This window comes from Euleptes europaea, chromosome 1, assembly GCF_029931775.1.
Source record: "Euleptes europaea isolate rEulEur1 chromosome 1, rEulEur1.hap1, whole genome shotgun sequence".
NCBI classification, from domain to species: Eukaryota; Metazoa; Chordata; class Lepidosauria; order Squamata; family Sphaerodactylidae; genus Euleptes; species Euleptes europaea.
This window is the reverse complement of record NC_079312.1, coordinates 63,384,896-63,401,445: the sequence shown is the minus strand read 5'-3', so window position 1 is coordinate 63,401,445 and position 16,550 is coordinate 63,384,896. Positions and strand designations below refer to the sequence as shown.

Genomic DNA, 16,550 nt, shown 5'->3' with positions numbered 1-16,550 from the left:
AAGCACCTAGTTTAAACCCATGTGCTGCTGTGTCTGCTTTTTCATTAAAAAAAACAACAAAAAACACCAATGCAGTTTACCCTACTGTGATTGGCCTTTGTGAAAATACTGCAACCCACATGTATGGAGTTCCTCATACTGCATGGGAGTAAATCATTTTTGTTTGTTTCTTTTATTTGCAAGCATGCAAGCAGTAACTTGTAACAACAGCTTCATATGTTCTCTCTATTCCATATAGCCAACTGGCCATAAACTAGTTTCTGAGAAACTGAAAAAAGGCACATAACTTCAGTTGCTCATACCTATGCTTTTTCAGATTTCTGTAATCCTAGTCCTAGCTCGCCCTGACCTGGATGGCCCTGGTTAGCCTGATCTCGTCAGAAGCTAAGCAGGGTCAGCCCTGGTTGATATTTGGATGGGAGACCACCAAGGAATACCAGGGTTGCTGTGCAGAGGAAGGCACTGGCAAACCGCCTCTGTTAGTCTCTTGCCATGAAAACCCCAAAAAGGGGTCGCCATAAATCGGCTGCGACTTGACGGCACTTTACAGACAGAGTCCTAGCTCATTGCTTATTAGATATCTGTTCATATTAGCTGTACTGACTTACACTATGTTTATTAGATGTCTTTTCATATTGATTGTATCAATTCACACTGTGTAATCCAGTTTGAGTCTCATATTTACTAAATATAGTAAATACATGCCATTAAATCACAACTGACTTAATGACAGCAAGGGGCTTTCAAGGCAAGCGAGAAGCAGAGGTGGTTTGCCATTGCCTCCCTCTGCACAGCCTTCCTTGGTGGTTTCCCATCCAAGTACCACTTAGCTTCTGAACCTGATAAGATCAGGCTATACCATGCCGCTTTCACTCCCCAATATAATAAGTAAGTAAGTAAATATGTCCCAGCTACTGCTGCCAAAATCCACAGATTCAGACTGCTTAATAAGAAAGAGGCTACTGGGTCAAGAAGCTGCAAATCACATATGTGGCACTTTACAAAAAGATGTAAGAAGAACAGTCTCAAGAACTGTACAATCTAAATTTAAACCAGATCTGGCTTCTAGGAGCCATGTTTTTGGATGTGGATGGTGGTGAGAAAGAAGCTAGCAGCTGAGGCAACAACCAGAAGACCAGAAAGGCAAAAAGCAAGCACTGTAGCCCAATATAGATAGAAAGTTTTGAAAGCCGAATGTGAAAATCAAGAGGACCAGAAACAGGTGGCAAAAACACAGGTTGGTGAGAGGTTACATTCCAAAGGCAAAGATTTATAGAAAGTGAGCAGGAGTTTACCCTAGTTCTCCAGAGAGAGATATTGCTCAGACTGACAGGCAAATTCTGAATATTAGGCTTTATAAAGTCGGGTGGACCTTGTCTGGGGACAGCTGAAGAATGCTAAATCAGGTGGATTGCAAAATCAATGGCGCCCTTGAGGCATATAGTTCACCTGCAGACTTGAGACAGAAATTTAACTGTGTCAGTGGCAAGGGCAAGGGCTGGCTGCTAGAAGTCCCTGTTCTAAACGCCTCATATTATTATTTTTAGAAACAAAAGCAGTAAAGGGTAAAAGGGAGAATATGCAATTAAGTACAGAGGACTGGATACAATTTTTTTTTGCCATCAAGTCACAGCTGCCTTTTGGCGACCCCATAGAGTTTTCAAGGCGAGAGTTGTTTGGAGGTAGTTTGCCACTGCCTGCCTACCTACCTTTGGAGGTAGTTTGCCACTGCCTGTCATGACCCTGGTATTCCTCAGAGGTTTCCCATCCAAATACCAGCCAAGGTAAGGATACCTTCTGACTGGCCCAAGGTCACCCAAGGTCATTCTATGGTGCAAGTGGGGAGTTGAACCTGGGAGCCAGTGTGGTGTAGGGGTTAAGAGCGGCGGACTCTAATCTGGGTTTGATTCCCCACTCCTCCATATGAAGCTGGATGGGTGGCCTTGGGCAAGTCACAGTTCTCTCAGGACTCTCTCAGTCCACACAGAGGCAGGCGATAGCAAACCACCTCTGAACTTCTCTTGCCTTGAAAACCCTATGGGGTCGTCATGTGATCTGATGACACACACATACACACACACAGTTCCAACACCTTAGCCAATACACCACACTGACTCTCACTGGATAGAATACCACTTGATTATTCAACTCAATGGGAATAATTCACATATACAAACGCAATGTGCTTTGCAACAAAGTTTATACTGTTCTTGTGGGTACTGGATGCAGTCATGTAGTCTGGTCACCAACACTCAGCCATGGAGACCATAGAGAAATATAGATACAGAAAGTGTGAATATAGAAAGAGGCAAAGTACATACCTAGGGGTTTTGGTAGAAGATATTTTTTAGCCAGATGAGATTTGGTTTTGGGTTTTCTTCCAGCTTGAAGCATACATTGTACAGGATCAATGCACTGCAGTTCGCCACATGTTTCTAGGACGGGTCTTGAGTCAATATGACATTTAATTTGAAAAGAAGAATGGGGACAACCTGGAAAAAGGAATTGACCAATATAAATATCGCCGAAGAACATCTCTGGAAGATGAACCTATATGATTTACTGGAACAAAAGAGTGAAACGTTAGCTTAAAACTAAACCATCCTTACCATCAGCTTTATAAACTGGATTGCTAAAAAGAGAATGCTAGCCTTATGAGGTTCACAGCTATATTCGCTGAAATATTCTAACATTGAATAGGAATGAACATAAAATTAATAAGTATGTATATGACCGTTTAGTGATACTGCACAAAATCAGGAAGCTGAGGCAAGGCTTTCCCCCCCTCAAACCAGTGGTAAATTAACAATCCAAATCTGGTGACCAAGCTTATAAATATGCCATATATATCATTGTTCTTGCCCAACATTTTTTTAAAAATGACACAGAATGACAGTATTTATTATTTAAGTATGTATATGACACTGCTATAAAACATATTACAACTTCAGATATTATGTTGTTCTCAGATGGATTGTTCAAGGAAGCCTAGAAGGACTTTACAACTTTATATCAGTTTCCAGGCAAAATTCAGAGTGCTGGTTCTTCCTTTTAGGTCCTGAACACCTTGCGGCTGGGGTGTGGAAAAGACTACTTCCTCCCTTACTGTCCAGTCTACCAGTTAAGACCCTGTTCACAAGACCTGCTCTCTGTGTCCTTGTCTACAGAGGTGAAGTGGTTAGCAATACAAAACATGGCTTTTTCATGGTGGCAGTCTTCCCCTTGAAACTGGCCTAGAGCCAAACCTACTTTCATTTAGGTACCTGGTAAAAACATTTAATTTTAATTTAATTTAATTTTAATTAAGATGTTGGTTTTTAAAAACTGTTTTATAGACTTCTTCCAGCTGGGAACTAAATTTTCTGCTAATGGAAAGGAAGATGTAATTTCCTCTAATTCCTCCTTCCTGCTTTAGACCCCGCAGTAGCAGCATTTTGGGATAAGCTACAGCATGTGAGGGGGAAGCAGGAAAGTTCTTCTGTTCCACTGACAGAAGGGCCTTTCCACCAGTGAAAAATATAGTCTGGATCAAACTCATTATTTTCAAGGGTTTGCGGAATAATGGATTTTTTAATAGAGGTGAATTAATTCTTACGGCCTTCTTTCAAAATACATATTCTTCCCCTCCATTTGCTCTGCATAATAAATTGATAAAGCAGCATATTTTGAGTTAGTAAAAGAAAATATCTCCATTATCTTATGTACATTAACAGTGCATTCCTAAGGAGAATTACTCCAGTCTAAGCCCATTAATTTCAGTGGGCTTAGACTGGGGTAACTCTCCTTAGGAATGCACTGTAAGTCACACAAGCTAAAAAAAAAACCTCTCAAAGAATTTAATAACTTGACTGCAAAGAACACAGTTCAGTGAACTTCTAGTTAATGATTAAAAAGCCACTTCCTTTTTAAAAGCCACCACTTACGTCATAGGTGAAAGCAACACACATACAAAATTAACTTTTTTAAAAAATGCAGTATCCTGCCACACCTACAAGCTAAGTGATATAATATATTCTTCCCTCAACTCTTTCCTTACACACATACTGATAGCAACGAACTGGGCATAGGAAACAAATGACAATTCAGAATCATTTACAAGAATGATACAATTCTATCACCAACTGAATTTTAAAATCAGACACTGGCTCAGGACAGAAATAATGTGAAGCCATGGTTTAAAAAAAAAGTAACCATAATTTGTTGGCCATCGAAGCCCCTGCCACCACACCATGGCTCATTTGGATACCTCAGACCAGGATCTGAAGTTGGATTATTAATCACAGTTAGTCTTAAATGCAGTTTTGCATTACATATGACTGCAGCAGCATCCTGGCTTAATTCTAGTTTGTTTCCCCACTAGTACTCTGCCCTCGCCCTGCCTACGGAGCCACCTGGAAAGAGAGGCTCAAAAGTGAAACTGCTCTTGCCTTCATCTGGCTCTCGCTAGTGCTCCCTGCCCTAAGTTATGAGTCCAACCTGCAGCTGGTTGTTTTGTCACATCTGCACAGGCACAGCAATGAGGCATGCCCTTTCCATACATCCCTGACGGGGGAGCTGCAGCAATGAAGCCCTATTGCCTGTTCTACAGCCACAGAGTAGCTTGCACAAGGACCCTATTTATATTTATTATTTAAGACAACTGACTGGGCAAATGGAAGGAAAATGAACTTCCTACCCCGGTGTTCCTTGCATCCCTTTCATACCCAACCTAACTTAGCATTCACAACTGTTACTGATGGTACTTGCTTTTTCTGTTCAGTACAGGGTTGCCAGGTCCCTCTTCACCACTGGCAGAAGGTTTTTGGGGCAGAACCTGAGGAGGGCAGGGTTTGGGGAGGGACTTCAATGCCACAGAGTCCAATTGCCAAGGAGCCATTTTCTCCAGGTGAACAGATCTCTCTCGGCTGTACCTGGAGGTTGGCAACCCTAGTTCAGTAACATGGATTTAATGCCCTTCAACTATGTAATTTTCCAGGGTTTTGGTGAGGAAACGGTTATCATGAAAGTTTTGCAGCTTCCTTCACGAGCATCCAAGAAGGGGAGGCCTGGCTCAGCTGCTGGTTGCCACTATGAGAGTGGCTTGCTTACTCTTGTCTTACCAGCAAGGTGGTAGGTGATACAGCCCATCAGTTGGGCTCCATGAGGCAAGCTGGGGTAGCAGCTGGGCCTCTGGTGGGAAGGCAGGGAAAACAGAAACAACTAGGGTTGCCAACCTCCAGGTACTAGCTGGAGATCTCCTGCTATTACAACTGATCTCCAGCCGATAGAGATCAGTTCACCTGGAGAACATGGCTGCTTTGGCAATTGAACTCTATGGCATTGAAGTCCCTCCCCTCCCCAAACCCCACCCTCCTCAGGCTCCTCCCTAAAAATCTCCAGGTACTTCCCAACCCAGAGCTGGCAACCCTAGAAACAACCCTGAAGCCAGGATCCAAATGTCAGAATCAGGCATTTACCTGTAGCATCCCAAAAGCAAACACACTCAGGCAGGTAATCCTGAAGCAGTATACTTTATTAGGAGCAAAAAGGTAAATATAAGAACTGACTGTATAGAAACAGAGGAAGGCTGCTAATGACCCCAATAGGGAAAGCATAAGCTTAAAAGCACTTTAGCCACAAAAGTAAACCAGTGAGGTAAAGCCAGGATAAGAGTTCCTATGAAGTGTAGACCAAACAACTAGGCAGCTGCGGGAAGCTGGACAGAGGGAAGTGTACACAGTATTTACAGGCATGAGAACCATGGTCTTTTGACACGGAGCCAGAGCCAGGCCTGAACCAGCAAAGGCCTGACAGAGTCATGTCAAGGGATCAGGCCTGACACAGCAACGGCCTGACACCAATCATCATGTGCAGGCTGAATTTTGGCTTCATTACCTACAGCTAAAATAAACCACAGTTTCTCATATCATGACTGAAGGGGCTTGGTAAGATATAATTCAAAAGTGTGGCTTTATTTTGACCATGACTAGTTTGTGGGACCAGAATGCGACTCACAGACAATCATTTAAAGCTGGGGTCCCCAACCTTTTTGAAACTGCAGAAATATTTGGAATTCTAACACATCAGGGTTGGAGAGGCAACAAAATGGCTGCCACAGGAAGTGGAGCCAGCCACAAAATGATTGCCACAGCTTAACTTCAGTAACATAGTGTAGATCCTTGGGCTGTGGTGGCAGCTGCTGCTAAAGCAACATTTTAAGAAAATCTGCCCAGCCAATCAAATCTCCAGTGGTCAATTATAGCCTTGCTGGGCAAAAGCCCTACCTCCCCCCACCCACTCCCTAAAAACATTTGGCAGGCCCCAGAAAAAGGTAACAGCAGGCGCCATGACACATACAGGCACCACATTGGGGACTAGGGTTGCCAGGTCCCTCTTTCCCACCAGTGGGAGGTTTTTGGGGTGTAGCCTGGGGTGGGAGGGGTTTGGAGAGGGGAGGGACTTCAATGCCTTAGAGTCCAATTGCCAAAGCGGCCATTTTCTCCAGATGAACTGATCTCTATCGGCTGGAGATCAGTTGTAATAGCAGGAGATCTCCAGCTATTACCTGGAGGTTGGAAACCCTATTGGGGACCCATGATTTAAATACTGGTGTGCATTGCCAGCTTCTGGTTTCAGCATCTCCATTCTTTCCTGCAGCGCCTCAAGCAGAAACTTGGCTTATATCTTGGCCTACACTGCAGCAAATCAGCTTCATACCATGATGTCAGATCTTGGCTTTTTGGATTCTAACTAACCACAGCTACAGGAGTGGCCTGCATATGTGATGCAATCATTGAGTTCAGTTATGGTGTCCAGGGTGCCTATACAATGCAGACATGATTCAAAAGTATGGGTTTATTTTGATTATGGCTAGTTTGTGGGACTGGAATGTGGCTTGCAGGCAATCATTTAAATGTCCAGATTTAGATATTGCTCCTGAACTTACACTCTTCTTTGAAAAACCACTGCAAGACTAACAGATTCCCCTGAAGAAGCCTCTTAGCAAAATGCGCAGAGAATTTTATCTGAGTAATAAAATATATGTTCACCTATTTTGCTGTTGCGACCCTTTTATTTCTCCTTAATATTGCTACTACAGCAGCAAAATATCCAGCCATGGGGAAGCAGTAGCCAAGTCACATAAAATTGGCTCTAAAATTGAACTGGCCTTAGCAAAGCAATGCAACATTACAGCAAAACAGCAAGTAGCTACTCATTTAGAAACACATTATGTAGCCTGGCCTAAGCTACAGTAACATTCTCCTCCATGGTTCAGGGTTTCATATCCTTGTTTGGCATATTATCCATGAAGGAGGAATGGAACACTGCTTTTGTATTCAGCTGACTTGGCTTCCTATACAAAGACTGCACATCTGCATATTTAAAAGAGAGTCCTCTGAAGATTAATTAATAATTTTCCCAAGCAAAGACAACTTGTTTAAACCTGGGTTACACTTTAATGAAAGCCATTAATCTTTGCATTATTCCAGTTCAAACAAGGTAATTTAAAAGGAAAATACAGCAGTGGAAATTAATTTAGAAATGAACTTTAAGGGAACACTTCCATCCCATGAATGTTCCATTCTTTTTTTTTTCAAATGCTCAGAGCGATTTACATGAGGCTCCTAGGCCGTCTCCCATTAACGAACTGACCAGGTTTCATGGTACTTGCAGTGTAAGTTCCCACAACATAACAATATAATGCCCTCTCAGACATTCTCTGAAGTCAGCAATGACAATCCAGATCTTAAATTAGATACTCATATTGGCTTGTATCTAATAGCTCTTTTTCACAGCCGGGAGGACACTTTCATCAGAGGAGTAGGCAATAATTTCCACTACCTCTCTCATGGCAGACCCCCACACTGAGTCCTATGCTATTTCAGAGGGTCTTCTGAACTGCAGGGGCAGTGTTTGAAGGAACACAGTGGCCTATAAAGGGAGGGGAAGTGGGAAAGTCCAGTTATGTGAACTCTATGAGCCAGTAACTATAAGAATTATCCACATACATCTAAAAATATTCACAACCACTGTGTGATCAGTGGTTCTCTGAAACAACCAATGCTTATTCAGTAAACTGATCAGAAGAAAGGAACTGCTTGCTCAGAGTAGGAGGTGAGACATAAGCTGCAGGATGCAGAATCTTTTAATTCAGCTGTCAGTTGAACGGATGGGAGACTACTGCACACCAGCCCTGCTCAAAGGCTGCCCAGCCCAATTTCCCCACCCTCGAGGAATTGAGAAGCTGAAGAAAAAATGTCTCCCACCTAGTGACACTGTAGGAAGATTCCCTCGTCTCTAGGGTAAAGATGATCTAGGCTGCTTCACCTAGAAGTGACATCACATCCTGCTCAAACTCCACCTCCCCAGGCACGCCCCCCCCAAAAGAAAATTCCCAGTGTTTGCCAAGGCAGTGTTGGGAACCCTATTTGCAGACAAGCCAATTTTAAATACATGATTTACAAAAGATTGCTAAACAACACTGATAATACAACGTCCAGCCTTGTGTGGAGGCACTGGAGTTTAGGAAGAGAATGACGAACCTGAGTCCCATTTGCCTTTCCTAATTGCTCAGGTTCGCTTAAAAGGTGACGAAGAGCAATGCTGTTGCATGGCTATTCTGCTCCCTCTAAAATCTGTGACTTTTGTGACTTCTGTTCATATGTTTAGGTCAAATCACATGATTATGTTGCACACTAACAACGCCTGCTGCATTGGAGTTGCACACTATATTGAATTTTATATTGCTTGGGATTTTAAAGGACACTCAGTTCTTCTCAAAGTACCATTTTTAGTTCCTTGAATTTTCATGTAATCATTTTAAAATTACTGTTTGGTTTACACGAGACATTACTATTTAAAAATAAACTGCTGCGACTGCACAATATCACTGAAGCGCATGTGAGAAATCCTATATTCCGCTTCAAGAATCAGCCAAGCCTGAAAGAGGAAATTGTCAAGAGTTGTTACAGCTAGTCTCTTCCTTACCTGGCAAGTATTTTGTAGCACAAAGCCATGCACTAGTGCCTTGCACTAGTTACTGTTGCACTAGTTACTGTTGCACTAGTTACTGCACTAGTGCCTTGCACTAGTTGTATCACACAATGAGTCGACTGCTGTTTGATAGTCTTAGTCAAGATTAGATTAACAGGAATCGTTTTCCAAGTGTTTGCAGCATTTACTAATAGAGTGCCATTCACACCAAAATGTTATGAAGATTCTGTGTGTTACTGAGGTCAAAAATAAAGCATTCCAGGACAACCTGCAATTACTTATTTTAATGCTGAATGCGGGGGGGGGGGGGATCAATACTTACTTGTACTTTAGTTTTTCCCAGAAATAAAATGCCTTTTCCAGCTCTGAGCTCTCACTTTGCCAGCTTCAAAATGACACCTCATTTATACTTCTGCTTCGTTATGTGTACTACCTTGCTCATAACAGGAACTGAGTTTTTACAAAAACATACAAAGTGTGGTTGTCATAGCAGAGGCTGATAGAAGTCCACCCACCTAAAAGATCTCTGCTTAATAAAGTAAAGAATGTTATTTCAAGTTATGGGGAGGCAAACGCTATTTACAAGCTAGCTCTCCTAAAACTAATGATTGCCTTCGAAGATGCACTAAAGCAAGTAAACTAGATTTTTTGCAAGGAAAAGAATGCAACTTTCAAAATCAGCAGCACTAAAGAAAAGAAAGACTTTAGACAGGCTTCATTGATTCTTCAGTAGGATTTGACCTGAGTGTCTAGGTTTGTTTAGAAAGTAATTAATGCCTGGAATCATGGCCGCCAGCGACGATGACGATGACAGTACAGCAGGAACTCAAGAGAAAACTGCCTCATTACCACTCTGTCCTTCCCTCCCCAACCTACTTATATTCAAGACAAGTGATCTGTTTGTCAAGGTTGCTAGCTCGCTCTGAGAAACAGCCAAGAAACAATTCAAGATCAAATGTCTGTTGATAGACTTTTTTATTGAAGATCATTGGGGTCTTGTGCATTGGGGAATACCACCAATTCCACCCACACAAAGAAGATGTTTAAATTATTCTTAACAAAGAAAAATACTGCTGCTGTAGTTCATACATATTTATTTATGAATTTGTACCCAGCACGTTCTTCCCAAAGGAGACTCACAGTGCAATCCTTCATTTAAATGGGCATAAACTGGAGTAACTCTGCATAGGATTGCACTGTTAATGTGGTTTGGAAAAATTTTAAATATACTGTTGCAAACAAAAGGGGGAGTGTGATAATCTGTGCACAGTATGTGTATACACACACAATTCACATTTAATTCCACGCACACATACAATTTGTGTTTAATTCTTTATCTTTTTAATTCTCTGTACCTTTCACAAAGCTAACCGCTACTCTGGCCTTCAGAAAGGGTTTTTACATAACACTGATACACAAAATGGACAGCTATAGTTTAAAACAAGTACAATTAAAGCAAACCCACAGCTTACCTAGCACCTCCAAAGTAACACATGTTCAGTTTGCCATCAATTAAATATTAACACTGTGAAGTAAGCACAGCGTGGTGTAGTGGTTAAGAGCAGTGGTTTGGAGAAGTGGAGTCTGATCTGGAGAACCGGGTTTGATTCCTCACTCCTCCACATGAGCGGCAGAGGCTAATCTGGTGTACTGGATTCATTTCCCCACTCCTACACCTGAAGCCAGCTGGGTAACCTTGGGCTAGTCACCGATCTCTCAGCCCCACCCAACTCATAGTGTGTCTGTTGTGGGGAGGGGAAGGGAAGGTGATTGTAAGCCGGTTTGATTCTGCCTTAAGTGGTAGAGAAAGTCGGCATATAAAAACCAACTATTATTATTATTATTATTATTCCCAGTGACCAGTATTTGACAGTTTATTTTTTCTGACCCTTTGATCCACCACCACGTCACTGTTCTTATGGTTGCTATGACAAGGTCTGAACCTGGGACTCCAGGCCCTAATCCGACACTACACTGGCTCACCCTCTCTGTCAAGTCCTGTCCTTTAAAGCTTGTAGCTTTAGTAAAGGAGGTTTCCAAGGGAAGGACAACTCTCGTAGTATGTGTTGCCCTGGACTTGTAAAAGATTCTGCCCATGCCTTGTCCCAGATCTCATGAGGCAACACATCAGGCTTAATTTTGGGTAGCCATGAGTTTGGCAGAATTAATGTTGGGGACGTCTGCCCCAACCAAAACAGAGTTTTCAAGATTACAAAGGCTCTGGGATTTAAAGCAAAATCAGAGGGCCTTGCAGGCATGTCTAAGGTGAGACCAGAGCTCACAACGCATGAAAAATACAGCCGACAGAATAATAAAAATGCCTTCCTGGGTGACGTGCATTTCCAACTGTGTTTAAAGAAGTGGTTGTGAGAAGGCATCCCTGGTCCCAAGCAACCTAAAGAACTACCGCCCAGTGGCCATGATGACACCATTCTTGGGCAAGGTGCTTTAGTGGGAGATGGCTATGCAGCTTCAGGAGGTTTTGGAGGATTCAGGGCAGAGCTGAGATGGAAACAACCTAGGTCACCCTGACTGATGACTTTCACCAGCAGAGTGACAGGGGAAGTGAATCTTGATTCTCCTGGTCCTCTCAGTGGCTTTCAATACCATTGACCATGGTATCCTTCTGGAGAGGTTGGCTAGGAGTGGAGGGGCACCATGCTTTGGAGGTTCTGCTCTTAGTTGACCATTCCAGAACATGGTGCTGAGTGACTGCTACTCCAGCCCATGGCATTTGTGCTATGGGTCCTGCAGGGTTCCATCTTGTCCCCCATGCTGTTTAACATTTACATGAAACCATTGGGAGAGGTCATCCAGGGGATTTGGAGTGAGGGGTCACCAATATGTGGATGACACCCAGCCTCAATTCTCCTTAACAGCTAATCCATTTGGGTCTGCCAAAGTCCTGAATAGGTGCCTGGAGAAGATAATAGGATGCATAGGGGCCAATAATCTGACGCTCATCCCTGTTCTGAAAGATCTGTACTATTTATCCATCTCATTCCAGGCACAATTCAAAGTGCTGCTTATTAGGGCTGGGGTCCTGAAGGACAACCTCTTGTACTATCCAGCCCCCTTTCAAGCCATGCTCTCTGTGCCCTCACCTTCAGAAATGAGGCAGGAGACAGGGCATTTTCTGTGGTGACACCTTGCTTCTGGAATGCCCTCCCACTTGAGGCTCACCTGGAACCTACCTTCGTTTATTTTAGGTGCCAGGACATTTTTCCACCAGACTTTTAATCAGGGTTTCTGTCTCGCCAGCTTTTTAAATGTTCTGTTTCTGTTTTATGGGTAGTTTTCATGCCGTTTATGATCCGTGGCTTGTTTTTATACTTTTACATTGTTTGAATTGTACGTTGTGAAGAGGTTGTGTAGAAATATCCTAAGTAAATCAATAATAAAAATGTAAATCCTGTTAGGCCTTTTGTAATGAAATGAAAAAAAAAAAACATTCTTGGCAGGACCTGCCAGTTTATTGTGTTGTGACTGTTTAACATCAGACTAAGATATAATCAAAGTGCATGCTTCAGATCAGTGCTACCCTTGAGAGATTATAACTGTGCCAGTTTCACAATAGAAGCAAACAGATGCCATAATCTCCTTTCACCCAAAAATTTACAGACAGACCACCTGACTACACTAAAACAGTACACCTATCATGTTCACTGCACCGTGTGCTAGTTTTAACTCTCTTTCCCTTCACAAAGGCAGAGCAGTCATTGCACAAAAGTTGGGTGGTCTTGTTCACAAGCTCCGAAAAGGCACGCGAGGAACCCCAGAGCCCTGATAGACTAGGACAGTGATGGAGAACCTTTTAGAGACCGAGTGCCCAAACTGCAACCCAAAACCCACTTATTTATCTCCAAGTGCCAACACTGCGATTTAACCTGATTACTGAGGTTTTAGTTTAGAAAAAACAACTCATACATTAACATCTTTTGTCTTAAAAGAAAAACACAATAACAGAGCTTTCAATGATACAAACAACTTTTTATGGAAAGGTAAAAGTTTGCATTTGGCATGCTTTGAACAATCTAGCCAAGCTCCTGTATCTCACAGTGGCCCACATCTATAATGAGGAGGTAGCACATACCCATCAGGGCTAGTAACCCGTGATGGACTTTTCCTCCAGAAATTAGTCCAATCCCTCTTAAAGGCATCTAGGCTAGATGCCATCACCACATCCTGTGGCAAGGAGTTCCAGAGGTTAATTACATGCTGGGTAAGTGGGTGTTCCTCTTTTATTGAGCAGAGGGGGAGTAACTGGTCCTCCACACGCCAGCAGTGTCTTTTCTGGCTACACAGTAGGATTCTTAGGTTCAAGAGTTTGGCAAAAGCATAGCAAGTTACAAAAACGTTACCCGTTCTAAAAGCGATGATGCACATCAGTTCAGCATTCAATAAATGTTCCAAGAGTTCCGTTTGGCATATCCCTGCCCCAGGAATCAGATGGATTGATGGTATCCGACATACTGTCCGCGTGTCCAGACCACCACATGCACAGTTGTATGTGTTCCTCTTTTATTTTCCAGGATCTCGGGAGGGGGGGGGGGAGTTCAAACCTCACTGAGATTCCGGAGATGCCAACTGACCGAAGATTGATGACATCCGGCTTGTAACAGAAAACACCAAGGTGACAAATGCTTACAGAGCAGATACCTGGGGTTCCCTGAGGCAGGATAAGAGTTAATTGCAGGACCATTTGTTACTATGACAACAAGTGGTCCGGCGGAAGGGGGAAGCAATTGCATTTTTTACCAATGTTAATTGAGCCGCATCCTGGAATGTTTTGCAGTTTGATTTCCCCAGCCAGGCCAAAGGCCTGGACCAAAGATTTTTCAGCAACAAGGAATTGGAAGGGGAGTCCCATTTCCTTGACACGCCTTACCCCAGACAGGGGAGGGTGGAAGCGCTCCCATTGGGCTTCTGGGCAGAGGGGCGGGTGATGTGAGAAATGCCCTCAGGCGCGTGTAGAGAGGGGGAGGGGAGCAGCCAGGCCCCACGTCCCTCTGGCTTTCTAGTAACGAACTCAGGTGAACTCTGTGCTGGGGCGACGGCGCGCGGGCCCACAGAGAGGGCTCTGAGGGTCCCCTCTGTCACGCGTGCCATAGGTTCGCCAACACTGGAGATAGCAGGGATTAATGGGCAAGTATAGCAAAGCCGCATTACTTTGAGTGTTTGTAGATGATGCTGCATTAGCTATTGCGGTACAAGCCTCTGTGCTACAGCTAATGTGGAAGACGGTGTGAGGTGGAGAGTAGACCATGATTTAAGCCTATTTTTACAGCAAGCAAGAATGCTTCAAAACAAATGGCTCTGAAGTTGTTCTCATGTTATATATAAGGAATTTCATAGCATTCAGAAAATGCCTATATAGTAGAAATTATGTCATGCAAGTTTTAATGAAAATGTAACATCTCTCAAGACTGATCTAATAAGCACCCAGTGCATGGTGCAAAACCTGTTAGTAAAGGATTTAGATGAAAAACTGACCATGTTTTTCACCTGATACTTTGTACCGGAGAGAATAAGCCCTCACCATGATAATGGTCAGGCAACCAAAGCACCAGCCTTGCCAACGGTCTCCCACTTTCATCTCATTGTTTCTGGCTGCACTTTTGGATCTAAACCATCAAAACTAAAAATTCATCCAAAAACATCCTAATTTTCCAATAGGCAGAAGTTTACAACCAATTCAGAAAATGACTCGGGGAGTCTCCCTGACACTAACGGGCAGGATGTTTTCATGTTTATTTTCATCTTAAGAGGACATGATCACCTTAAAGGCTACTTGTAAGCTTCAAACAATGCAGAAGGTGGCTGCTCACTTTTTTATAGGACTAAGCCACTATGTGCATACTGCATTAGCTTTAAAGGAGCTGCACTGGTTAGCTGCTCGTTTGAGGTTAAATTCAAGTTGACCTTCCAAGTCCCTACCCTCTTGGGTCCTATGAAATCAAAAGTATAGGCAAACTCCATCTTGGAACAAATCACATAATCCAGATAGGAACTAAGTGCAATAAAACACCATCTCCCAATGAGACAGCCAGGTACCCATGGGAAACTATCACATCCCTTCATCGAGGGCTTGTCTTGTGTCTGCATGGAATCTCCCTGCACCCAGGCCAAAATAAATGACCAGCAGTTCTGGGTCATCCTACTCTACTCATAGAGTGTTCCCTCCTAATACAGACTTGACCAGTAAACTAATCATGTCTTTAGTTGCAGGATAACTCTGCAAGTGCAGCATGAAAAATAAATATTTGATTATTATCAAGAAGTCATCTATCTGTTCCTCTGCTCACTTTCTTGATTACTTCAAAGCAAAGTGAAATATATACGGCTGCTGTACATGTTATGAACATTGGGTAGTAGTATTCAGTCAGCTGTTTCATTAACCCTTAACCCAAGTCTTTTTACCACAGCTATATCCCGCATGGCTTTTTACTCATAGATCCCATTATCTGTAACAGATAACAAAGGGGGGCCCTCTTTCATTTTTCACCAGCAGAAAAGCTCTTTGGATCAAAATCCATTGGGTTGTATCCAAATTCTCCTTTCTGCCATTTTTTTTTACATTGGAGAAAGTTCCAGTGGAAGGGGATCACTGACTCCAAGTGGCTGCAGTGCCCTCAGTGTTACTATTTGGAACCTTTCTTATTAATTCATCCATAGAATTTAATGTTAAACACAGGTGTCTTTCATTGACTCAAAAGGAGGAACCCCTTTACTCTGTCTGAAATTTGGCAAGGGGGGGTGTTCTTGGGGAATACTACAACTCCACTGAGTTTTGTCCAATTTGTAAAGGAAACCAAAAAGGAACAGATGTGAGAGACGAGGGGAGGTTATTCCATTGAAACCAATAGGAAATAATAATGAAATAGAATTGTGAAAATGAAATAGAACTATGAAAACGAAACAATAATGAGCCAAAACCATATAAAACAACCCAAGAATGAAACAGCCCCTTTTGGAATTGAAAAATGAAAGAAGAAAACCTCCCATGCACAAGTCTATTACTTTCTAAGCAACTGCAGTATACCAAGTCTCCTTGAGCATTCCCCATAAAATCTAACCAAATGAAGAAGCCCCCAAAATAGGGTTAGCTGAAATGGAAGCCCACTAAAAAGGGCTCCTTTTAGCCATCATTTGGGGGCACTCACACAGATATGAACATGCTTACCTGCTCTTTGCCAAGGACGGAAGAAAGGAATTTCATTCCTTCAGCAAACTTACACTTGAAATATTTCTGTATAGTCCAGAATTAATCAAACAAATTACTCAGTGACCCATAAACTGTACCTCCAGGCCCAAAGAATGCAAAATTAGGGCAAATGCCCACTAAGCCATTGTGAAGAGTTAATCCCAAGCCACTTGCAGGAGTTTCCATTGGTAATTTTGCCCTGGAGGTTTTCCTCTGCTGAAGGATGCAAGGTATATGACCTGAACAGCATAGAAGCCAAGATGGTTGGCTTATCTATGCTCTAGTTCTGTAGTATGAATTAGTTTTGAAGAGCTAGGCTGAGATGGATGACACCTGAGGCCTCTGCCTAACATACCAAACCCTGGATCCAGCC

At 42.8% G+C, this 16,550-nt stretch overlaps 1 protein-coding gene across 2 annotated transcripts in view; it reads right to left on the bottom strand.

Annotated features, from left to right (window-relative positions):
* The window catches only part of FGD3 (FYVE, RhoGEF and PH domain containing 3), a 122,688-nt gene that overhangs the window by 68,780 nt on the left and 37,358 nt on the right, over window positions 1-16,550 (bottom strand). For both annotated transcript variants that reach the window (XM_056853428.1, XM_056853435.1), the window contains exon 2: window positions 2,322-2,492. In XM_056853428.1, coding sequence (XP_056709406.1) covers window positions 2,322-2,492 — 171 coding nt within the window. The remainder of the gene's footprint in view (window positions 1-2,321; window positions 2,493-16,550) is intronic.